We start from the raw sequence: 21,022 nt of genomic DNA on the forward strand, positions 1-21,022 counted from the left end.
AAAGAAACTACACATTTTAAAGTTGCAGAGGTGGGCAACCCGGGTGGCTCAGCGGTTTAGCGCCGCCTTCAGCCCAGGGTGTGATCCTGGAGACCCAGGATTGAGTCCCACATCAGGCTCCCTGCATGGAGCCTGCTTCTCCCTCGGCCTATGTCTCTGCCTCTCTCTCTCTGTCTCTCGCTCATGAATAAATAAATAAAATATTTTTTAAATAATAATAAAAGGTGTGGGGGAGAAGGGAATGCTAATTCGCTGTAAAGTTGTTTGTAAAGTTTAAAGTTGTAGTTAGACAAGAATAGAAAACTAAGATATCATGAAAGTAACAGCTACCTCTAGCTATGGCTAGAGGAATATCATGGAAGAAGTTGGAATTATTAAGACTTAGAACCCCATGTAGCAGGAATTCAGATATCTAAGGAGAGGATACAGACTCACTAGTGCTGGTGTCTGAGGTGGAGGATGCAGTGAGGCTGGTTCTGCAAGTGGGAAAACTATAAACTGGGTTCAACTGCAGTTATAGAAAGGCATTGCCACTGCTGGGAGTGAAGAAGTATTATTGCTAGGGTGACACAGAAACAAGAGACAGACAGAAAGCCCACATGAAGGGGCAAGTTCCCTTTTCCTCTGGCCTTGTAGTCTGCTCTAAAGCCCCATATTAGCAGAGCCTAACATGGAGCTAGTTGGCAAAACCAAAATATGATTTGCAGAGTCCCGATATTATAGAATTGTGTTTAGACAGATAGGTTTGAAGCTGTGAGACAGTAGCATATGGCACAGACTACCTGTCTACAAAGACACCTTTATGATTAGTCACATGTCTGTATATGTGAGAATGTTTTGGGGTCATATTTCTGTTTCATTGATCTTGCTCCAAAATTGCACTATCTAAACTATTTTAGCTTTATGTTAGGTTTTCATATATGGTAGAGCAATTTTTTCCCACCTTCTTCAAGGGTATCTCAGCAGTTCTTGGCATATTTGCATTTCCATAAAGACTTTAGAACTGATTTGTATAGATCCACAAAGAGAAAACCTTTTGGGGGTTTTGGCTGGAATTTCACTGAATCTGTATAAATCAGTTTGGGTGGGGAGAATTGAAATTTTTATAGTATTGAGTTTTCTAGTCCATGAATATGGTATGTCTCTCCGTTCATTTATATCTTTAATTTCTCTTGCTAATGTTTTTTAGTCTTTTTATGTAGAAATCTTGCTTACTTAGCTTTTGTTAACTTTAATCCGAGATACTGGATGTTTTTTTATATTATAAATAGTATCTTTAATTTTTTTTATTTCAATGTTTTTATTTTGACAGGTTTCTTCATTCTTTAATAGTTTTACTTTATTATACCAACCACCAGATTCAATAATTATCAACATTTGCTTCATTTGTTTCAACAATCCTTGATAAAGTATTTTAAGGCAAATCTTAAATCTCATGTCATTTCACCTATAGATAAACTTAAGTATACATTCCTAAAAAATAGGGACATTTGATTTATAACCATAATTCGAAGCCATATTCAAATTTTTCTTTTTATTTCAAAAATTACATTTTACTGGTATGTTGGTTGGTATGTTCAGTTTGCTTTTAACAGCATATTAGGACTTATATTTTAAGTAATTATTAAAATATTAGCCACTAAAATATTGAATAATACGTAATTAAAAACGAATTTTTTCCAATGATGTGAACTTTGCATTTCTGAATTCATTGTAATTTTTCGATATCATCAAAACCATGTGTTATAAACCTACTGTGTAAACAAACCCATCCTTTTTTTTCATTTGGTATCTTCTATATTTATAAACCTAATGTGCAACAAAAATCTCCATTCTTTAAAGGAAATCTTTATATTTCTCAGTTTTCCTTTTCCTAAGCACATATCTTTTAAGAAGTCATCATTGGGATTAAAAGCACATTTTTATGTGACATAGTTTTGTTTTGGTTATCTTTTATAATTTTTTTGCCACAAATTGGTAAATGTAAGAAGGAGGCACAGTTTTGATTTTTTTCTTTTGTGGCTTTGTACAGAAACCTGTCTTTCATTGCAGGTGGTTCTCCTTCCCATACAATATTCATGGATCTGTTTCTAGGAGAGGACTGTGGCTAGTGGGCCATGAAAACTTCCTATACTTGGCAGGCTAGGCTGTGTCATGTTCACTTTCCAACATGAGAAAATTCCTACTGAAAAGACAGTGTGGAAACTTTCCTGCAGGCAAGTCCTACTCCTCACAAAGATACTTGACAGTGAGGAGTAAGAATCTCTATGTCTTTCCCAGCATCTGCAGCAAGAATGGAGCTAATTATTAATTCATGGTCTAAAGAACAAAAAAGTGTTCTTGAGTCAATAATAATTAGTATAAAAGGATTTTGCACTTATGTTTTAACTTAATTATGATTATTGATGGGGAGTTGGGGTCTTAAAAGTTAGATCTTATCCATTGGTAACAAGTATTTGAAAATGAATATGACAACCTGCTATTGGATAATTTGTGTCTTATTTCTCCTCCCTTATCAGGACCTTTAATTATCTCACTACAGATCAGAATGGATGGCCCATGGATGCCTCACCTGCCGGGATCATTGTTATTTATACTTGTTTGATCACAGAATTAGAGGATGTTTAAGCTCATATGTAACTCTTTCAATTAAATGTATATGTTTTGCTTTTTCTGATCAATAGTAGAATGTTAGGATATTAGAAAAAGAATGAACCATCTCACTGCTTTGGTTTAGCTGTTATATAGGGTCTTTTCTCCTTATAATATCAGATTAACAAATTTAAGTATCAGTTTAGTAGAAGTATCTTGAAAAAAAGGAAAAGGATCTCTTTCTTATGTATAAAGCTAACTCAGCAAATACCAAATTTGGATAAACATAAAAGAAAAACCAAATATCAGAAAACCCTAACTGATGGAACAAAGTATCTAACTATGAAAGCTGACTTAATACAAGTAAAAATAACTTTTAAGGAAATGAATGCAAAGGCAATAATCTAAATATTTAGAATCTAGTTAGGAGGTTCTGTTACTGAGACGCATACTGTATTGGTACAGTTGACGTAGTAATTGTAGTGTGTATAGCAAAAAAAAAATAGAAGATTGCTGATTATAAGTTTATGTGAATAGAAGAACCTGATTTTCTCAATCCGAGTGAAACATTCTCATTATAAATTATTTATTTGCTTTGAATAAAAACCTGTAGCAGAAACATGAACTTAAAAACTACTAAACCATGTAGGGAAAAGATTCTACATGTAAAATGAATGAAGAACATTTAATTTCTTGGAGATTCTTGTTTAGTTGTTAAAGTTATACTATAATTTAAAGCTGTTGTAATATTAGGTTCTAGTGCCTAAGAATGTATCCCCAATAAGCTTCATTCTTGTTTCATTCCAATCCTTCTACTTGTCTGTAATTTAAGCAGATTTGTGGCAAGTAGTTAGAGTTTCCTGGGAATAAGAAAGCTCTACAACAAAACAACCACACCAGATCTAAAAAGGTTCCTGTTTTGGTTTTGCACTCTTTTGGCTGACTATATTTCTCTGAAGAATGGCTTGTGGATTCTTCTGGCTGTTTTAAAAAAAGTTAAACTGGTATTCTCAGTATTAGAGAAGGATTGATATTCTTCAGGCAGATGTAAGAAAGGATTCTTTTTTACAACACTTAGAACTGTATTTTTAATATAGTTTACAGAATCAAATATTGATTTAAAAGTTACGAAGTAAATACTTATTTTAGTGTAACTTGATTCCTCATGAAGATAATGAGGTGAAATGACAGATGCACTGTTTTATGTAGAGCTTCCAGTATTTAGTAGAGAAAGTAACTGACCAGTAAGTGAACTGTTGATCACGGGATGGCTCCTTTTTTTTCTAAAACGAGGCAAGTTGCCCTAAATGTTGTTTATTACTTCTACAGCTGGAGCTTCATTAACAAGTACAGTTGGAATAACCAGGGTATTGCTGTCACAGAGGAACTAAGCACAGCAAGCCTTTCAGTAACAAAGAAAATAAAAGAATTCCCGTGTAACAGGCTTCCACACTTATCTGTGTTCTGTGGTACTGTTTGTGCTGAACTAAAGCATCTGCTACCTCAGGTTAAGAGAGAACAAACTCAACATGGCGTGAAATTACTGTACAGCCATTCACATTCATTAGAGTTATATTGTTACCAGCCACAGGCATGACTGGCTTTTGCATGAATAATAAAATGCTGCTTTTGAATTTTACCTTAAAACATTGCAAGGCTCAGTACTAACCTTGAGCCAGGAGTGGGTTTATCTTAGAGCAGTTCTCCTCACTACAGTAGAGTCAAGACCAATAAGAAGTTAGAAGTTAAAAAAAAAAAAAAAAGTTAGAAGTTGGGAAGTATTGCTGTATGAGGCCTGGGGGAAGGGCCTTGTGTTAAATCAACTTACTCATTTTTTAAAATGAATATTTATTGTGTAGACTAGCTGTTTGAAGACGTTAAAATTAAGCCAGCATTTGGCAAACATCAGTAATAGTTGACTCAAGAAAAATCATCAGTGGATGCTAAAGGTCATGGGTCAGAGTTTGATGAGGAATAAACAGTTACACAGTTATCAAGGGAAAAAATAGTAATTTTGCAATGTGGTAACCTGACCGACACTTCATCAAGTTATCAAAATTAATCACCAGAAATGGGGAAAATTCATGTGCCTCCTAGTAAGTTGCACTGAGAAGGCATCACTTATGCGTTATTCCCGTTAAAAATGCATAACCTGAATCTAATCATGAGAAAACACCACACAAACCCAAAATGAGGAGCAGTCTACAAATAAGTAGCCTATACTCTTCAAAAATGGCAATGTCATGAAAGACAAAAGATGCTAAATAACTATTCTGCATTAAGGAAGACTCAAGAAAAACAAAAGGAAGACTCAAGAGACATTGACAGCTAAACACAATGTGTGGTTCACAATGTGTGGTTCAAATTTTCCTTCGTTGCTATTTCATTTCATTGACATTTTTGTCTTCTAGTAGTTAGTTATAGAAGTGGTGTATTAAATAGAAAAAAATATTTTTAACAATCTGAATATAATACTATACCGAGTTTCCTTCCTGTTTTACTTAACCTAGTTTATGTGAATTTTTTAGGTAGTGTTGTGGATTTGGGTTAGGATTTGATTTTGTTTTGTTTTTAATATGGGATACTTCACAAATTACATGTCATCTTTGGACAGGGGCCATGCTAATCTTTGTTATGTTCATAATCTATGTTATGTGTTGCCAAAATGAGCACTGGGTAGGTGTTTTTTAAGCAGTAATCACTAAGGTTAGGTTTCTTAGTTGAATTGCAGTTTAAGCCACTGAACATCTAAAAATTGCAATTCTTGTTTTACCAAATTTTGAGTCCATGGAAGAATAGAGTTCTCATGTTGTTTATATACTGGAATACACCATTTAAGAGTTTCACAAGCACTTTTCTTTTCACAAGGAAAAGAAGTAGTGATCACAAAGATGAATTTATAAAGAAGTTTGGTATAGTTTTTAGACAGGTTAGTAGATAATAGGAATGCTTCGTTTTCAGGAAGGCAACTTGATGAGTGATTTCTTGTGGGCAAGATGAAGAAATAAACTGATATAATATATAACTGATATAAATAATACTATATTAAATAAGTAATTAATGAATAATAATTTGATGCCAGACTCATGGGTGGTTTCTAGTATTGTAACTGTTGCAGAGATCTATTCTGTCCTGTTCTAAATTTTAATAACGTGGATAAAGTCATTGATGACCTTTAGACTTTTAAATGACACAGATCTGGGAGGGGTAACCAAAGCATTGGATGACTGAACCTAGAACTGATAGATGGTAGGCAGGAATCAACAAAATAAATTTGACAGGAATAAATTCTACAGGGACAACCAGTGATAGGTGATGGGTGGAAAGGAAACCAGCTTTCTTTAAGATAATTCATGAATAATCACTTGCAAAATGGTCAGTTGGTCGTATTTAACAAATTTAGTGCTTTGTTTCCTTTAACTGATTTTATATGTATCATTTGGGTCCAGTCAGAAAAATGGAAACCATACTAGTATGTCAAACAGGGAAATTTAATACAAGAAATTGGTTATACAGGTATTAGAAGACTAAAAGATTAAAAAGTGGGGGGGGGGGCATTGAACATTAAAGAAATTACAGAAAAAAAATAAAGAAAGAAATTACGGGAGGCAACTGACATACCAAGAGCCTTGTAAGAAGCAAAAGGGAAGAGGTCTTCATAACCCAGAAGCTACAGCCCTAAGCTGGCACTCAGGACTTCTGAGGAAGAGACACTGTTCAGCTACTAGTGGGATTGAAATTCATATTACTAAAAGATGTTCATTTATGTAAGAAGCCAAAATAATAAAACTGTTTTCTCCATATTGAACTAAATGTAATGGTATCTGAATGAACATCTTTTCCATCTTGAATGTGGTTCTGAACATGAAGCATGAAACTAATTTGACTTTAGCTGTATTAATCTATACTTCCCCACTCATCTTTAAAATGGCTTTATCAAAAAAACAAAAAAAAAAAATGGCTTTATCATTAAGAATCCTCCTGAGATGTTTTGCTAAGTGACCTCTCAGAAAGTATTTATAGAAATTTAGAGGAGGATTAAAAAAAATAGGATGGCAATTAAGTGGGATGAGCTAAACATTCTCTTTGGTTTTAAGTGTATAATTGTTTTAAATATTCTTTCTCACTGATACCTTAAGCATTGTTAAGTAGATTGAGTAGTCTAAGATAAGGATAATTGTCCTGCTCTGAAACATTGAAGAACAAAGTTTAGAATTGATTTCTCTCTCTCTCTCTTTTTTTTTTTCCTTCTCCCCCAAATATTGCTTCTTTAGGTCAGTAACAGATCCAAGAGATGGAAAGAGAGTAGCACTCAAAAAGATGCCCAACGTCTTCCAGAATCTGGTCTCTTGCAAAAGGGTCTTCCGGGAATTGAAGATGTTGTGTTTTTTTAAACATGATAATGTAAGTCTAATTGGGTATTTGGGATAAGCTATTTCCTACGCATGCTTAATTGTGTTAGTAGAGAGCAAAAGAGTTAAAAAGGAAATGTGCAAATTATTAAGTTTGGGAACCTGAGACAAATTAAACTGTTTTGTGAACAATGAGCAAGTTTAAGTGAATTCTAAGATGTGTTGATCAACAGATAAATAATATTAATTGATGTAAAGCAAATGTTAATAGTTAGCTGAGGAACAATACTACTATTTAACATAAAAAGAGTATAATATGTAGAATGAATGACTTAAGTGGAAATAATTGGTCCCTGATTTTAAATGCTTTATTCTTAACCTTTAATATTTTTAATCAGAGATTATTTTAAAGATGTAGGAAAACCGTTTCTTCTCTTAAGAAACAGTATAGCTGTTAAAGTAACATAGGTTAGCTTATTAATGACTATGTTTAGAGATGTCAAGACTCATGGGTAAATAGAATCATTGTGATTTGAGTTATAGCTTCTCTTCAATCCTTAATTAAATGTTTGATACATGTAAAATTTGCCTGGGAATGTAAGCATTGGATTCTTGAGTTTTCGATTTCATGTAAAAAGAAAACCTGCCCACGTTCTGCATTTGATACTCAACCTATGTTATTTTAATTGCTAAAATAAAAACTTTTCAGAAATGTAATGCTTCCTCATGAATCTGCTTCCTTTGCACAGGAACCTTTAGAACTTTGGCCAAAGTGTAGGTCTCACTTTAAGAAGAAATTTGTAGAAGTTTTGAGGTATTTGATAGAACTAGGAATATCAAACAGATAATGTTTACTTGAAACTCCTTGCTTTGACATATTTCATTTTATTGATAACTCCTCCTGACCTCCATTTTCCTTAACTTTTTAAAAAAGTTATTACGGTCTTTCAGTCAATTGGAACTGGCTAAAAATGTGTTTGTTTCAGTGACTTTGAAAAGACCACTCGAGTTGCTGTTTTATGACTAGTCGCTCAATTTTGTAAGTGATTTAGGATGATGTCTAGTGCTTGCTTAGTTATTTCTTACATGTGCGTACCACCCCAACATTAAAGAGGACAAACCTTATTTACATTGTTAGAGACTCAAGTAAAGGGATCTATGGTGAAGAAATTTTTTGAAAGAGGCATTAGAAATTTGCTTACTAAATAATTCAATGGTTTATTGTATTCAGACCTATCTTGGCTTCTTTTATAAAGGAGAGATGGTGTAATAGGCTGCTATCTATATATATTGGTATCATTGCTCGTGACTTGTTTCTATGGAGTAACTATAGGTAGAGGTAGTTACAAAGATAGTGTCAGTGAGTAGTGTAAAAAAGAAACAAACTAAATTCTTGAAAATCATACCTATCAAAACACAGCAATCAATTAGAGCTCCTGAGCTCTGTCATAAGTGAGCGCTTGTGACTTCTGTGGGAATATTCAAAAGTGAGACGTTAGAGATGAAGATAATATGGTGCCACTATTTTATATATCATGAATTTAGCTATGCTCTGAGATCTACAGATGCATCTCAGGACCACAAACCTGGTATGTATGGAATACCATTCTTAAGTAGCAACTGGAATTTGATGTAATTAAGGCAACAAATGTCTATTAATTGTGTCCTGTATAGAGGCAGTGCTAGGTCATGTGGAGGTTACAAAAAAGGTTTAAAATGTCCTTGAGGGATCATGTATTTAACACTTGTTACTCTATGTCAGAATGTATGCTAGGTGCTTTCCATACATTAATTCATGTAATCCTTAAAAATCTTGTCAGATAGGGCTTATTATCCTTACTTTGCAGAGGAGGAAACCAAAGCTTTGAGTTAAGTAACTTGCCTAAAGTCAGGGTGGCACAAGACTGGAGTCTGTCTTGCTTCAGAGACCATGTTCATTAATTCAATAAACACTTATTCTACACATCCTATATTCCTAAACTACATTAGCTTCTAGGGCTTTGTATCCTTAAAGAGTTTAGTAATGTAATGAATATACTATGATTACAGTGCTCTGGGAGGACTGCCTGCATGGTTAAGCATTAATGCAAGATAGTCTGTGTTCTGTACATGGAAAAAGGTGGGGAACCAAACCTAGAAGTATATTATAATCACCCAAGGTGATCCTTAAAAGGCTAAATTCATAGGTCTCATTCCAGACCCACTAAATTGGAATCTCTGGGGTTGAGGCCCAAGGATCTCTAATTTCTAAAGCTCAGATGAATACTGCCACACAAGTGCCATAATATGATGGAAAAGATAAATTGTTGTGGACCTAAGAAGCCCAAAGATGCATTTAAACATGGAGGAGGATGTAAACTTTAAGATGAGCCTTTTGAGATTAAGATTTGATTGAAAGAAGGAGAAGAAAAGAATGTCATGATGAAAATGGCATTTAGAAAGATTAACCTGGTCATTGTAGGAAAGTTGAATTTTAATTTGGATGCTTTTAATGTGTCAGAGAATATCTACAAAGCCCTGGGAGGCTTTGGATTTTCTTTTGAATGGAACTTTCAAAGTCACAGCATAAGGGGTGTGTGTGGCTGGCTTAGTCGGCAGAGCATGTGACTCTTGACCTCAGGGTGGTGAGTTCAAGCCCCACATTGAGTATATACAGCTTGCGTTTTCAAAAAAGTCACTGTATCAAATTCATTGATTTTAGTTGATCTGACTGATTGAAATATACACACACACTTTTTTTTTTCTTTAAAGGACGTTTGGTTCATCATCTTAAGGATAGATTCACCTTGATGTAGTAACTTAGGAAAAGAGTAATGGTTTTAACCTTCTATAGGTTGTTTTGGCTAGGCTTATCACTAGAGTCTAGTCAAAGTCTGAGCTATTTTAAAATTTGGCAAAAATATTCTCTACTTCACCCACCTGTGCACTTGTGAGTGCATTTATGCACACATGTAACAGTCATATTATCTGTCATATTATCATCATGGAAAAGGCATGATTTTTTTTCAGTTTTGTACTCTTTTGAATCTCTGATAAAAGCTCTGATAAAAGCTAAGCTCTTTTGGAAGGATGCACATACACAAAATATTCATGTCATGTTAGACTTTTACTAGTCCTCTAAAACCCACTTGGAACCCCCTTAGGGTCCACTAATTCATACAAAGATCCCCTGCAATACAAATCTGGGGCTTTTTCTTGCCCTTAGGCAATAGCACTAAGTGTGCAGTAAGCAGTCAGTCTATTTGAAGAATGAGTAAGTAAATGAAAGTGAGAGAAAAAGGAAATCTCTGAGTCTGGAATGATAACCTCAATGATCTCTCTCTTGGAGTTACTTTTTCTAATCTTTTAATTCTGAAAAAGACTCTAGGAGAATAGAGAAGACAAAGAGGAGGTAGGAGAGGCAAAGAAAAATGATTCACTTTCTTTTGTATAGTCTGACCTAACTCAGGGCCTTGAGTTCATAAGTAGGATAAAGAATCCTACCGATTTGGTGCCAATAGGACCCTTCCCTGAATGCAGGCATACTGTTTAGCTGCAGACATTATTAATGCTAATGTTTCTGCTGCTAAGGAGTGTGAAAAGGCAAAGGATGCTGTAGACTAGATTGCTTTTCAATAAATTTGGTTTTGCTGGCTCTCTGCCTAAAATTTGTGGTACTGGGCAGATTCTTGGTGTATTTAAAATAACACATTCTTGTGTTCATGACTTGGAAAACTCTGTTTGGTTAATATGTATGTTCTCTCCAAGTTGAGCTCTATATTCAGTGTAATCCCAGTCAAAAACCCAGCAGTGTTTGTATGTATGTGTGTGAGGAAATTGGCAAACATTCTAAAGTTTATGGACATGGAAAAGACCTAAAATACCCGAGACAGTCTTGAATAAACAAAGTCTTTCACAACAGATATATAAATTAACTCAAAATAGATTGTAGACTTAAATGTAAAAGGTAAAATGATAAAGCTTCTGTAATAAAATGTAGGAAAATATCTTTAAGACTTTGAGATAAGCAAAGAATTCATTAAGAGCATTAGCCATTTTTTAAAATTGATTGATTGATTGATTGATTGATTGAGTCAGGGAACACAGCCAGAGGGAGAGGGAATCTTAAGCAGGCTCCACATTCAGCATGAAGCCTGATGCAGGGCTCAAACTCACAACCCTGAGATCATGACCTGAGCCAAAATCAAGTTTACCTGACTGAGCCACCCTAATACCCCAAGCATTAACCATTGAAAAAAAAAAAAAAATTGAAACTGGACAGCATTAACATTAAGAGCTAATGCTCATCAAGTTAATAGAATGGAAGGACAGACCTCAGACATATATTCAACAAAAAACTTGTTTCCAGAACATATTATGTGATAGACAATTATAAATATTTAGCATCTGAGGAAGACCATTAGAAGTAAGTATTTTACTTGACATTTTTCTAATTATAAATTCTGTATCTAAACATCATATATCTTACAAATACCTTCTACAAATTAAGAACTTTTGCCCATTAGTAAAAGACTTAGGAATTTGACAAAAGAGGATAACCAAATAGCTAATAAGCATATGACAAAGTGCTTGAAGTCATTAGTTGTCAGAGAAAGGTAAACTAAAAGCATAATGAGATACTAATATACCCACCAGAATGGCTAAAATCAAAAAGATTGACAATACCTGCTGTTGACAAGAATGCAAATCAACTGAAGTTCTTAATATTGCTGGTAAGAGTGTAAATTTGTAAAACTACTTAAGAAAACTGGCAGTTTTTACTAAAGGTAAATACATACCTACCCAGCAGTCCAGCAGTTCTGTTCCTCAGTATACTCAAGACAAATCATATATCCATCAAAAGACATGTACAAGAGTGTTCATATCTGCTTTTTCATATCCTAGAAATTGGAAACAACCCAAATGTCGGCCAGTAGTACTCTGCATAAGTACATTGTGTTACATTCCGTTCGCATACTACACCAATAAAAAGGATGAACCACTGATCCACACGTCAACAAGGTTGAATCTCATAGGCATAACAGTAAAGGAAAAAAGATATACACAAAAGACATAATTCTTCGTGATTCAATTCAATAAAAATTTCAAGGACAGGAAAAACGAATCTGTTGGAAATAAAAATAGTGGTGACCTCTGAGCAGGGATGGGTTTTGACCAGAAAGGGATGAGGGGGCCTTCTAGGATGTTGAAGTATTTAACTTCTTGATGCAGATTCTAACCACGGAGTAAAAAATTCATCATACTATCTACTTTGTGTAAAATTAATCAAAATATACACATAGGATTGGCATACTTTATTTTATAACTCTATTGAAAATGATTGTAATTACATAGTCTCTACTTTAAAGAACTTAAAATCTATTGGGGAGTAAGAATGGGGAAGGGGTAGCTCCTTTGCTAAACATGGGATTTAACTGGTGTTTATGAACAGTTAAATTTCTAGTATTTATATTTAGGATTAAGATTATTTACAGTAGTTTTATTGGTAAAGGGCTAAGAAAAAAAGCCACTATGCATTGTATAACCAATTTATAGTGAATCTTAACATCACAGAAGTTTAACTTCTGTTAACTTTAACAGAAGTTAAAATTCTAAAAACACGTAATCGGCTTTTTTCCAGTTCTTAAAAGATTAGAGAAAAGTGCTGAGACACTGTTTGGTTATGACCATTATTTACAGAAGTGTTTTACTTCATTTTTTTAATTAGACAAGTCTGCTTGCTTTTTTTTTTTTTATATTTGAGATCCTTTGAAGAGTTGGTGGTTGGGCAGCCCCGGTGTCGCAGAGGTTTGGCGCCGCCTGCAGCCTGGGGTGTGATCTTGGGGACCCGGGATCAAGTCCCATGTCGGGCTCCCTGCATGGAGCCTGCTTCTCCCTCTCTGCCTGTGTCTCTGCCTCTCAGTCTCTCTCTCTCTCTCTCTCTCTCTCTCTCTCCTCTCTCTCTCTGAACAAAATAAATAAATCTTAAAAAAAAAAAATGAAGAGTTGGTGGTATTTTAGGTTACTCTGACTCCTTACAAGTCAAAGTCTTTACAAGAGTCTCCTATTTACATCATAAGGCTAATCTCACACACTTTATTCCCACAAATAATAGTGGGGTTATAGAAGGACTCAGGCGATTTAAATGGGGAGTCAGGCATGAAGTCTAGAGTTTGAAACTGGTACTATTCCTTCTCACTTATTTACATTGCTTCTGAGATTCCTGGATCATTTCTACTGATCTAAAAGCACTGTTTTTGCCCCCCTGGAAACACTGTGGAATGCCATCCTCTGATAAACATTTTGAGATAAAATAACAGTAATATAAAACAACAGGCATTTAAAAAATTCTAAGCAAAAAAAAAAAAATTCGAAGCAGAGTTTAAAATATTGTACCTTTAAAGCTAACAATCACAGTTAAATGCTTTAGTGCAAATGTCTGACCCTGTTTTATATGCCTTTTCCACAAAAAGCCTCATCAAATCTGGAATAAGAAAGCCTCATTCTTCTCCATCAAGGTTTAAAATGTATGGTTGTCACTTTCTCTAGATAACCTCTAATTATAGCAGATAGATTTGAAGTGTAAAATAGCTTTGTCTAATGGACGCTGTCACTCATTGCATTCTGGTTTCCCCCAAGACAGGATGTATGTTGTTCAGATACAGAGTTGAGAGTCCGAAAGATGTCAAGTAAAACACTAATTTCTGCCTCCCTCAAACATCAAATATTCATGTTAAAAATTGTTCTATCGCATAATGAGAAATGAACTTGCGTGAATTTGTGACACTAGCTAATTATAGGGTTTTTAATTTGTAGGAATGAAATAATTTATCTTTTATATGATAAAAATTATTTTTTGAAGAAACTGAAAGATATGTTATCTTTCCTTTATACCAAGATTCTACATATGAACATTTTAATTCAGAAAGAAAAGATCAAGATTCTTTATAAAACATCTAAACTATTTTCAAACTTTTATGTGTAACTGGCTTTAAAGTGAGTAAAGGCTTTTTCATTACAGATTTTAACTTAATTTAGAACTTTAAAGTGACAAATGCTTGGCTAAAAAAATGAGCAGGGTTTTCTTCCACATGTAAATTGCAAGGGAAAAAAAAAAAGAGAAATCGATAGGTTATAACTTAAAACACAGATCAACCATAATATATGTAAATCTTATTTAGCTCCTGATGTAAACTAAAAAACTTATAAAAAGGAAAGAAAATTGGAAGTTTGAGAACTAGATATTTGATAGTATTAAAAAACATAAAATTTTTAATTTGATAGCTATATTTTTAAGGTTTTTTTGCATTTGAGGTGAGCTTTTTTTAAATCTCTTTTCAACTTTTTTTACATTTTTAAATTTAATTTGCCAACATATAGCATAACACCCAGTGCTCATCCCATCAAGTGCCCTCCTCAGTGCCCATCACCCAAGTTACCCCATCCACCCCACCCTTTCCACAACCTTTTTGTTTCCCAGAATTAGGAGTCTCGCATGGTTTGTCTCCCTCTCTAATTTTTCCCACTTAGTTCCTCTCCTTTGCCTTATAATCCCTTCCACTATTTATATTTTTTAAAAGTTTTTAATCTTTGGGGTGCCTGAGTGGCTCAGTTGGTTAAGTGTCCGACCCTTGATCTCAGCTAAGGTCTTGATCTCAGGGTTATGAGTTCAAGCCCCATGTTACTTAATAAATAAAAGTTTTCATCTTTTAGCAATACTTACTGATGTATGGCTGAAATAAGTCTGGTATTTGCTTCAGAATTATATAGATAGAGTGGAGGTATAGATGCCATAACATGGCCATATGTAAGTTACTAAGACTGGGTATTGATTACATGAGCATTCCTGATACTATTCTGTCCACTTTTACATGTTTGAAATTTTCCATAATAAAATTTTTTTTCTTGAAAACTTGGCTAAAGATAGAAAATTTGAATTTGTACCACACAGTTTATTTCCTATTAAATAACTTCTTCCATATTCTTTGAGCCTCAGATTTCTCATTAGTTAGATTATGTTCAAATTTTTAAGTGTGACATCATAGATGGAACTTAAAAGAATAGCTGGGCAGCTGGTAGGGGAAGTAGGCCTATTTATTATGTCTCAAAGGCAGAAGTGACTTTGTTAGTATGCTACTTTTATAAAGGACTTGAATTTCAGATGCCTTAAAGTCTTTCTACCCTGGTGACTGACTTCTTTTTTTGTACTTGGAATAAAATCCAAATGCTTAACAAAATTTGAAGAGATTTTTATGTGATATATCTCCTGCCTTCCTCTTCTATTTTATCCCAGTCTGTTTTCCTCCCACCTTCTATGTTCCATAAGCACTGGCATTTATGTTTCTAGAATTTGCCTGGTTCCTTCTTGCTTCTGTGCCTTTACATTACCTACTCATATCCTGACCAACTCCTATTCAGCCTTCACCTCCTAGTGTTACTTCAGGGAAACTTTTTGTCCCCATTCCTCTTGACTTTTACCCTTCAGATAATATGTGTCATAATTATATTATTGTGTAACTGTTGGCTTGTTTGTTTAATACCTTCCTCTCTACTAATTATGAAAGCAGGATGATAAACTTTTGTTTATCAGTATAACCAGAGAGCCTACCACATTGCCTGCCAGGTAGAATATACTTAGTAAACATTCTAAGTACATAGAGGAAGGAGTAAAGGAATGAATGGTAGGTGTGTCTCCTCATGCTCTTAGAGCAACACTGATTGTTAAAAATAGGGCAATTCTTTTCAACAAACTTTCCATGCAGGTGTCTGGTAGCATGTAGTAGAACCCAATTGCCCCTCTCATTTTAGTTTAGATAGAATTGTCTTTTACATAGTAAGTTTACAAATCCATCTGAATGCTTAGGACTGTTTCCTGACTGATAAATTTAGTTGACCTCAGTGGGCAATTGTAAGTAAGCCTTATTAGCTCATTAAAGGATTTATAGTATTTACTTGCATTTATGTCTTATTTTGCTTCCTTTTTAGTTCTCTAAATTTGACTTTTTTTTTTTTCCTTTTCTTAGGTACTCTCTGCCCTTGACATACTCCAACCTCCACACATTGACTATTTTGAAGAAATGTATCCTAACCAGGGAATGTGAAAGAAGGGGACAATTTTTTGTTAATTTATTCTTCTAGCACCTTTTGGGGTTTATGCTTTAAGGTGTATAAAATCTCATCCTTGCAGAAGTGGTTGAGTACCTGGAACCAGGTAATTTTGAAATCCCAAGTATCTGACAGCAGTGTTATCAATATATCCTGAATTGTGATACCATAAAACAGAACTTTGGAGGTCATATTTTACTTAATCTCCACACAGCCTTATGAGATAGGTTATTTCCACCCCCATTTTACAGATGAACCCAGTGAGGCAGCTATGTTATATGAAACTCAAGAAAGTACTCTTGTTGCTATATACCAACTGCCTATCAGTTAAGAGGTCTAATACTGCCCCTTTTTTCTACCACTTGAGTAAGGTGAAAATTAAAGAGATAATGTAAGTCGAATCCCGAGTTCTTTGGAAAAATGGTGGTGGTGATGGTGCTGGTAAGAGTCATTACTTATGTAAGTTTTTATCAGCTACCAGGCACAATTCTAAGTTATTTACACATAGGAGTTTATTTAATCCCTATAGCAGTCAGCTGGGAAAGACACTATGATTATTCCCGTTTTACAGAAGAGGAAATTGAGGCACAAAAGATTTAAAAAAAAAAAAAAAAACTTGACCAAGATCACAGAGCTAGTAAGTATTGAGATTGAGGTTCAATTCCAGACAGTTTGACGCTATGGTCTTTGTTTCAACTCCTATCTATGTGATTCTTTCAGGATAGAGGCTTTAACATTATATTACTACTGTTAATGTGTAAGCATAGTATGGTAGCTATCATGGATAATAATGAACTGTAAAATAATGCCTGGTATTTGTTCCTGGGACTGTGCATGAAAATAAAAATTGGGACATAGGTTAGCCCTAGGCAAAGCATTACCATTTACCATTCTGCATTTAACTAGGTAAAACTTTAAGTGAAAGACAGGGAGTCCTAAATCATTGAATTCGGTGAGCTCATGACAGTATAGTTTATTTACTCTAGGTTTTTATTAACACAAGGACTATGACTTAGAATGAAAACCTGTATAAAAGCAAGATACTTTTTCTGACTTAGCAGTGAGATAAAAATCTCATTCTTACACAGGTGGTAGGTAATTCTATACTACACAATTATCTTTGATAATTCTCTTTCCCTAAGGGAAAGAGAATGGCGAAGCTGACTGGGGGAATTGGGAAATGTTATAAGGTGATAGAACTGTCACTGATCAACACTGCTGGGATGTTGTGATCTGATAAACCTAAAGCTCTTGAATGCTGTAATCCTTGGTGCTATTTTAACCCATGCATCTTTTATGGAATTAATAAAGTCTTAGCTCAGTGTATTTGGGGTGCTCCAACCCTGCACTTTCCAGAGAAAGGATGTGTCTTGACTAGATTTTGGCTGATAAGAGTATCTTTGTATACCTGAGATCTTGGGCCTAGTCAGGTGGTTCTTGACATATGCTTTGTTTTTTAAAAGCACAGAATTACCCTGAGGATAGAAGAATTGAGAAAGTTCTTTTCTCCTCAAGTACAGATCAGAAGTAACAACTGAGGAGAAAGCATTGATGATTCTATTCCAAAGACTCCCTAAAGATTCCTCAGGGCCTCGTTGAAGAAGGGAAATAGTGGTAGTGGGGCCATACTTACATCATTTATCAGAAGTTGCTTCCTACACCTGGCCAAGTCACCGTTATCCTTTTAGTTGGCCAAAAAAGAACCTACATATTAGAAGGTATTCCTATGGATGTGTAATGCTATTTCTACATGTTTGGAAATGAGGTTGCTGACAACAAACCTTGAAATTAGAAGAAATCTTCTTTATTAAATAAGAATTTTATTGTATTATAGGTTGTGTTGGAGTCCCCAAGATCACCCTCAGGTAAATTGCTGAAAGAACTCACAAGATCCAGGAAATGTGTTCTATCATGGCTTTAGTTTATTACAACAAAATGATACAGATTAAATCAGCAAAGGAAAAGGGTACATAAGGCAAAGTCCAGGAGAAACCAGGTGCAAAGTTCCACTTGGCTTCCTGGTAGAATTTCACAGATCTTGCTTAATTCTCCCAGCAACAGTGTATGATAACACAGACAAATGTTGTCAACCAGGGAAGCTCACCTGAGCCTTAGTGTCCAGGGTTTTTATTGGAGGTTAATCAGGTAGGCCTAGAGCACTTACATGACTGACCTTAGCTACTCAGCAAGCAGCCCTCCTCTTTCCCCACCCAGAGGTTAAACTAATACAGCTGGCCCACTGCCCCAGGCATACAAACACTGGTGTCACCATAAATCATATTGTTAGCATAAACTGTCTGATGTGACCAAAGCCCCAAGTATACTATGATACTCTTATGAGGCAGAACATTGCAAGGGCTCAAAGATTATTTCCCAGGAGTTGGTCCTAAGCCAGTCCTAAAGACTCTTGGAATATGTGGGGTTTGGGCAGCCTAGAGCTACTGAGTTGACCCCTGCATGTAGGCCATCTATGAGGAAAGAATGTTTTCAAATAATTAATTGGTGAATATGGATATATTTAAATAACTGCCAGATATATTTAGATTCTCTTCACTGAGTACTTAGCTAATTCATAATATTCATTTTCTGTCTTAGAGTTCAAGCATGAATTGTTTATATCAGGCATTAATTTTGTATACTTGGGTTTGTCATTCCTTTAAAAACTGTGCTTCTAAAAGCTAGGAGTTCTCAATCACTTAGTATTTACCATAATTGGAGTCTGAGAGATCCTTGATTGATTATTATTTCAAATATTTGCAAAGAGAAAGTTAGCATAGTTATGGTTTAAAACCACGAATGAAAAAAACTAAATAAATGAATAAAAACCATGAAATGACATAAGTAGTATAGTACCTGTTGGTGGCTGATTTCAGCCCATTTTATTAGTTAGCATAATGTTTCTATGCAATTCCACTCCCCAGGATTGTTTGTGAATGTTTAATTAAAAGTCTTTGCCATAAAATATTTGTGGAACCATCTGGTATACCATTTACATAAATGTTTTATTCTCTTATTTAGTTTTTTTACCTTCCAGTTAAAAAATTGACACCTGTTGCTTTCATAATAATTAGCTACAGAAGAGTCTTTCAAACCTAAACCTCAACTATTCTTGTTTTCTGTTGTATAATTTTTAGCTATATATAAAATCATGCAAGAAAAAGGGTGTTTTCCAGGGGTGGGGCTACTTGGAAAACATTGAATCCTTTTAACATAAAAAGGAATTATTCCTATAGCTGCCCCAGGATTATAAAGACTTGTTGGGAGGCATGGCTTAGCTTGGAGTATAGGATACAAAAAATTTGTGTTTTAGAATAGCTATTAAATGGAAATGTAAGAAATGCCTGAATTACATACAAGCTCTGCCTTTGGTGATTCTTTTAATATCCTAAATAGAAAGTTTTCTATGTCCTGTACTTTTTAATACAGATAAATTTGTTGTAGCCAATGCAAAAAAATTTTTTCCCTCAGTTTCCCTCTGAGAAATAAGAAAACTTACTATCAAAATATAAAAATATTGAAGATTAATAATACCTCAAGTTAGTATTTGATTTTCAACTTAATGTATTATTCATCTGTGTCAGCAGCTCCATCTGTAGTATCTCAAAAACATGGCATATACACATTACTCACGGTTTTAGACTGTGGCTTTTTTTTTTTTTTTAATTGGAAGACTGTTGTGTCTTTGCAGATTTTAGAACGGATAATATTTTGAGTTTTAAATGTATAATCATGGAATTATACTTTGAAGAAACTTTGAGGTCTGTTTGAGGCTCTGTCATTTTAGGTAAGTTCTAAGTATGTTGCTATGCATCTAATGGATGTTCTAATATTTACTTAGCTGATAAAAGAATCCGTTTTTAGAGTCAAGAATATATATTTATCTTATTATTTGTTAAAGGAAAGAAATAATTTTAAGTAACCTTCCATTATATATACAGTACCATATCACTGCACTTTTTTCTAAGATTAAAAAATTGTGCTGTTATATTCTATATGTAACTGTTAGTACAGAAACATTTTAAGATCTCTCTACATTGACTTAACAGTTAATATCATTTTAGAAAACCTGAAGTCTATGAATTTTTGATGTAATCATATATACAATTGGAGTATAAGCATATAGTATCATACAGTTAATCATACATTTTTCCCTGAAGCTGTAATAAAATGATTGCATCAGTGCCCACCAAAAGTTTGGCTTGAGTTTTCAGACCATGCATCTTTAGATAGCTCCTTAAGCAGCTTTTGAAAAAACTATCTAGATTATGACTGTTTATAAATCTACCTATAGGGTACAACAGATTTAGCAGAAGTCCAATATGGAAGGAGCAATAATCTACCATGATCTCTGTATCTTGTAACTTTTCTATTTTCATATTTTTAAAATCTGATGTATCAACCTGGAAAATATATTCTGTAGGAAAAATTATGTATTTTTTTTCTTAAACAACCCATCAAGGTATTTTTTTTAAGACTTTATTTATGCATGAGAGACACAGAGAGAGAGAAAGAGAGGCGGAGACACAAGCAGAGGGAGAAGCAGGGTCCATGCAGGGAGCCTAATGTGGGACTCAATCCCAGGACTCCAGGATCACACCCTGGGCCAAATGTAAGCACTCAACCGATGAGCCACCCAGGCATCCCCCCAAATTATGTATTTTTTTAACTGAACTTTTAGCTGTTAGAGGATCACATTATCCGTTTTGCACTTTGAGTTTCTGTTTGGAAAACTGTATGAAAACACTTTGGCACTTAGTTACTTTGAGCCTACTGAAATTTGACCCAAGAGAAACCAGTTGTAATTATTTGATTGAAAATCATTTATCATGCTTTAGTCAGGATTCTGAATTCTGCACATAAACATGCCTTTTCCCAGAAAGTACAGGATACCTGATGGATTGGAAATAAAAATTTGACTTGCCTTGGGAAAAGTTTACTTTTGACTTGAAACATAATCTTAGTGTTTTATGGAGAAGAATATGGATAGTACAAGT

The 21,022-nt window shown here is 34.4% G+C and overlaps 1 protein-coding gene and 1 non-coding gene across 2 annotated transcripts in view; one reads left to right on the forward strand and one right to left on the reverse strand.

Moving 5' to 3' along the window:
* Positions 1–21,022, forward strand: part of NLK (nemo like kinase) — a 157,573-nt gene that overhangs the window by 82,426 nt on the left and 54,125 nt on the right. Inside the window, exons 2-3 of the mRNA XM_026016051.2 lie at positions 6,867–6,996; positions 15,947–16,002. Coding sequence (XP_025871836.1) covers positions 6,867–6,996; positions 15,947–16,002 — 186 coding nt within the window. The remainder of the gene's footprint in view (positions 1–6,866; positions 6,997–15,946; positions 16,003–21,022) is intronic.
* Positions 5,163–5,265, reverse strand: LOC112933198 (U6 spliceosomal RNA). The gene has a single exon (XR_003237611.1). It is a non-coding gene; the product is annotated as a U6 spliceosomal RNA (small nuclear RNA).

The sequence above is a fragment of the Vulpes vulpes genome, chromosome 2 (genome assembly GCF_048418805.1).
Source record: "Vulpes vulpes isolate BD-2025 chromosome 2, VulVul3, whole genome shotgun sequence".
In the NCBI taxonomy this organism is placed as follows: Eukaryota; Metazoa; Chordata; class Mammalia; order Carnivora; family Canidae; genus Vulpes; species Vulpes vulpes.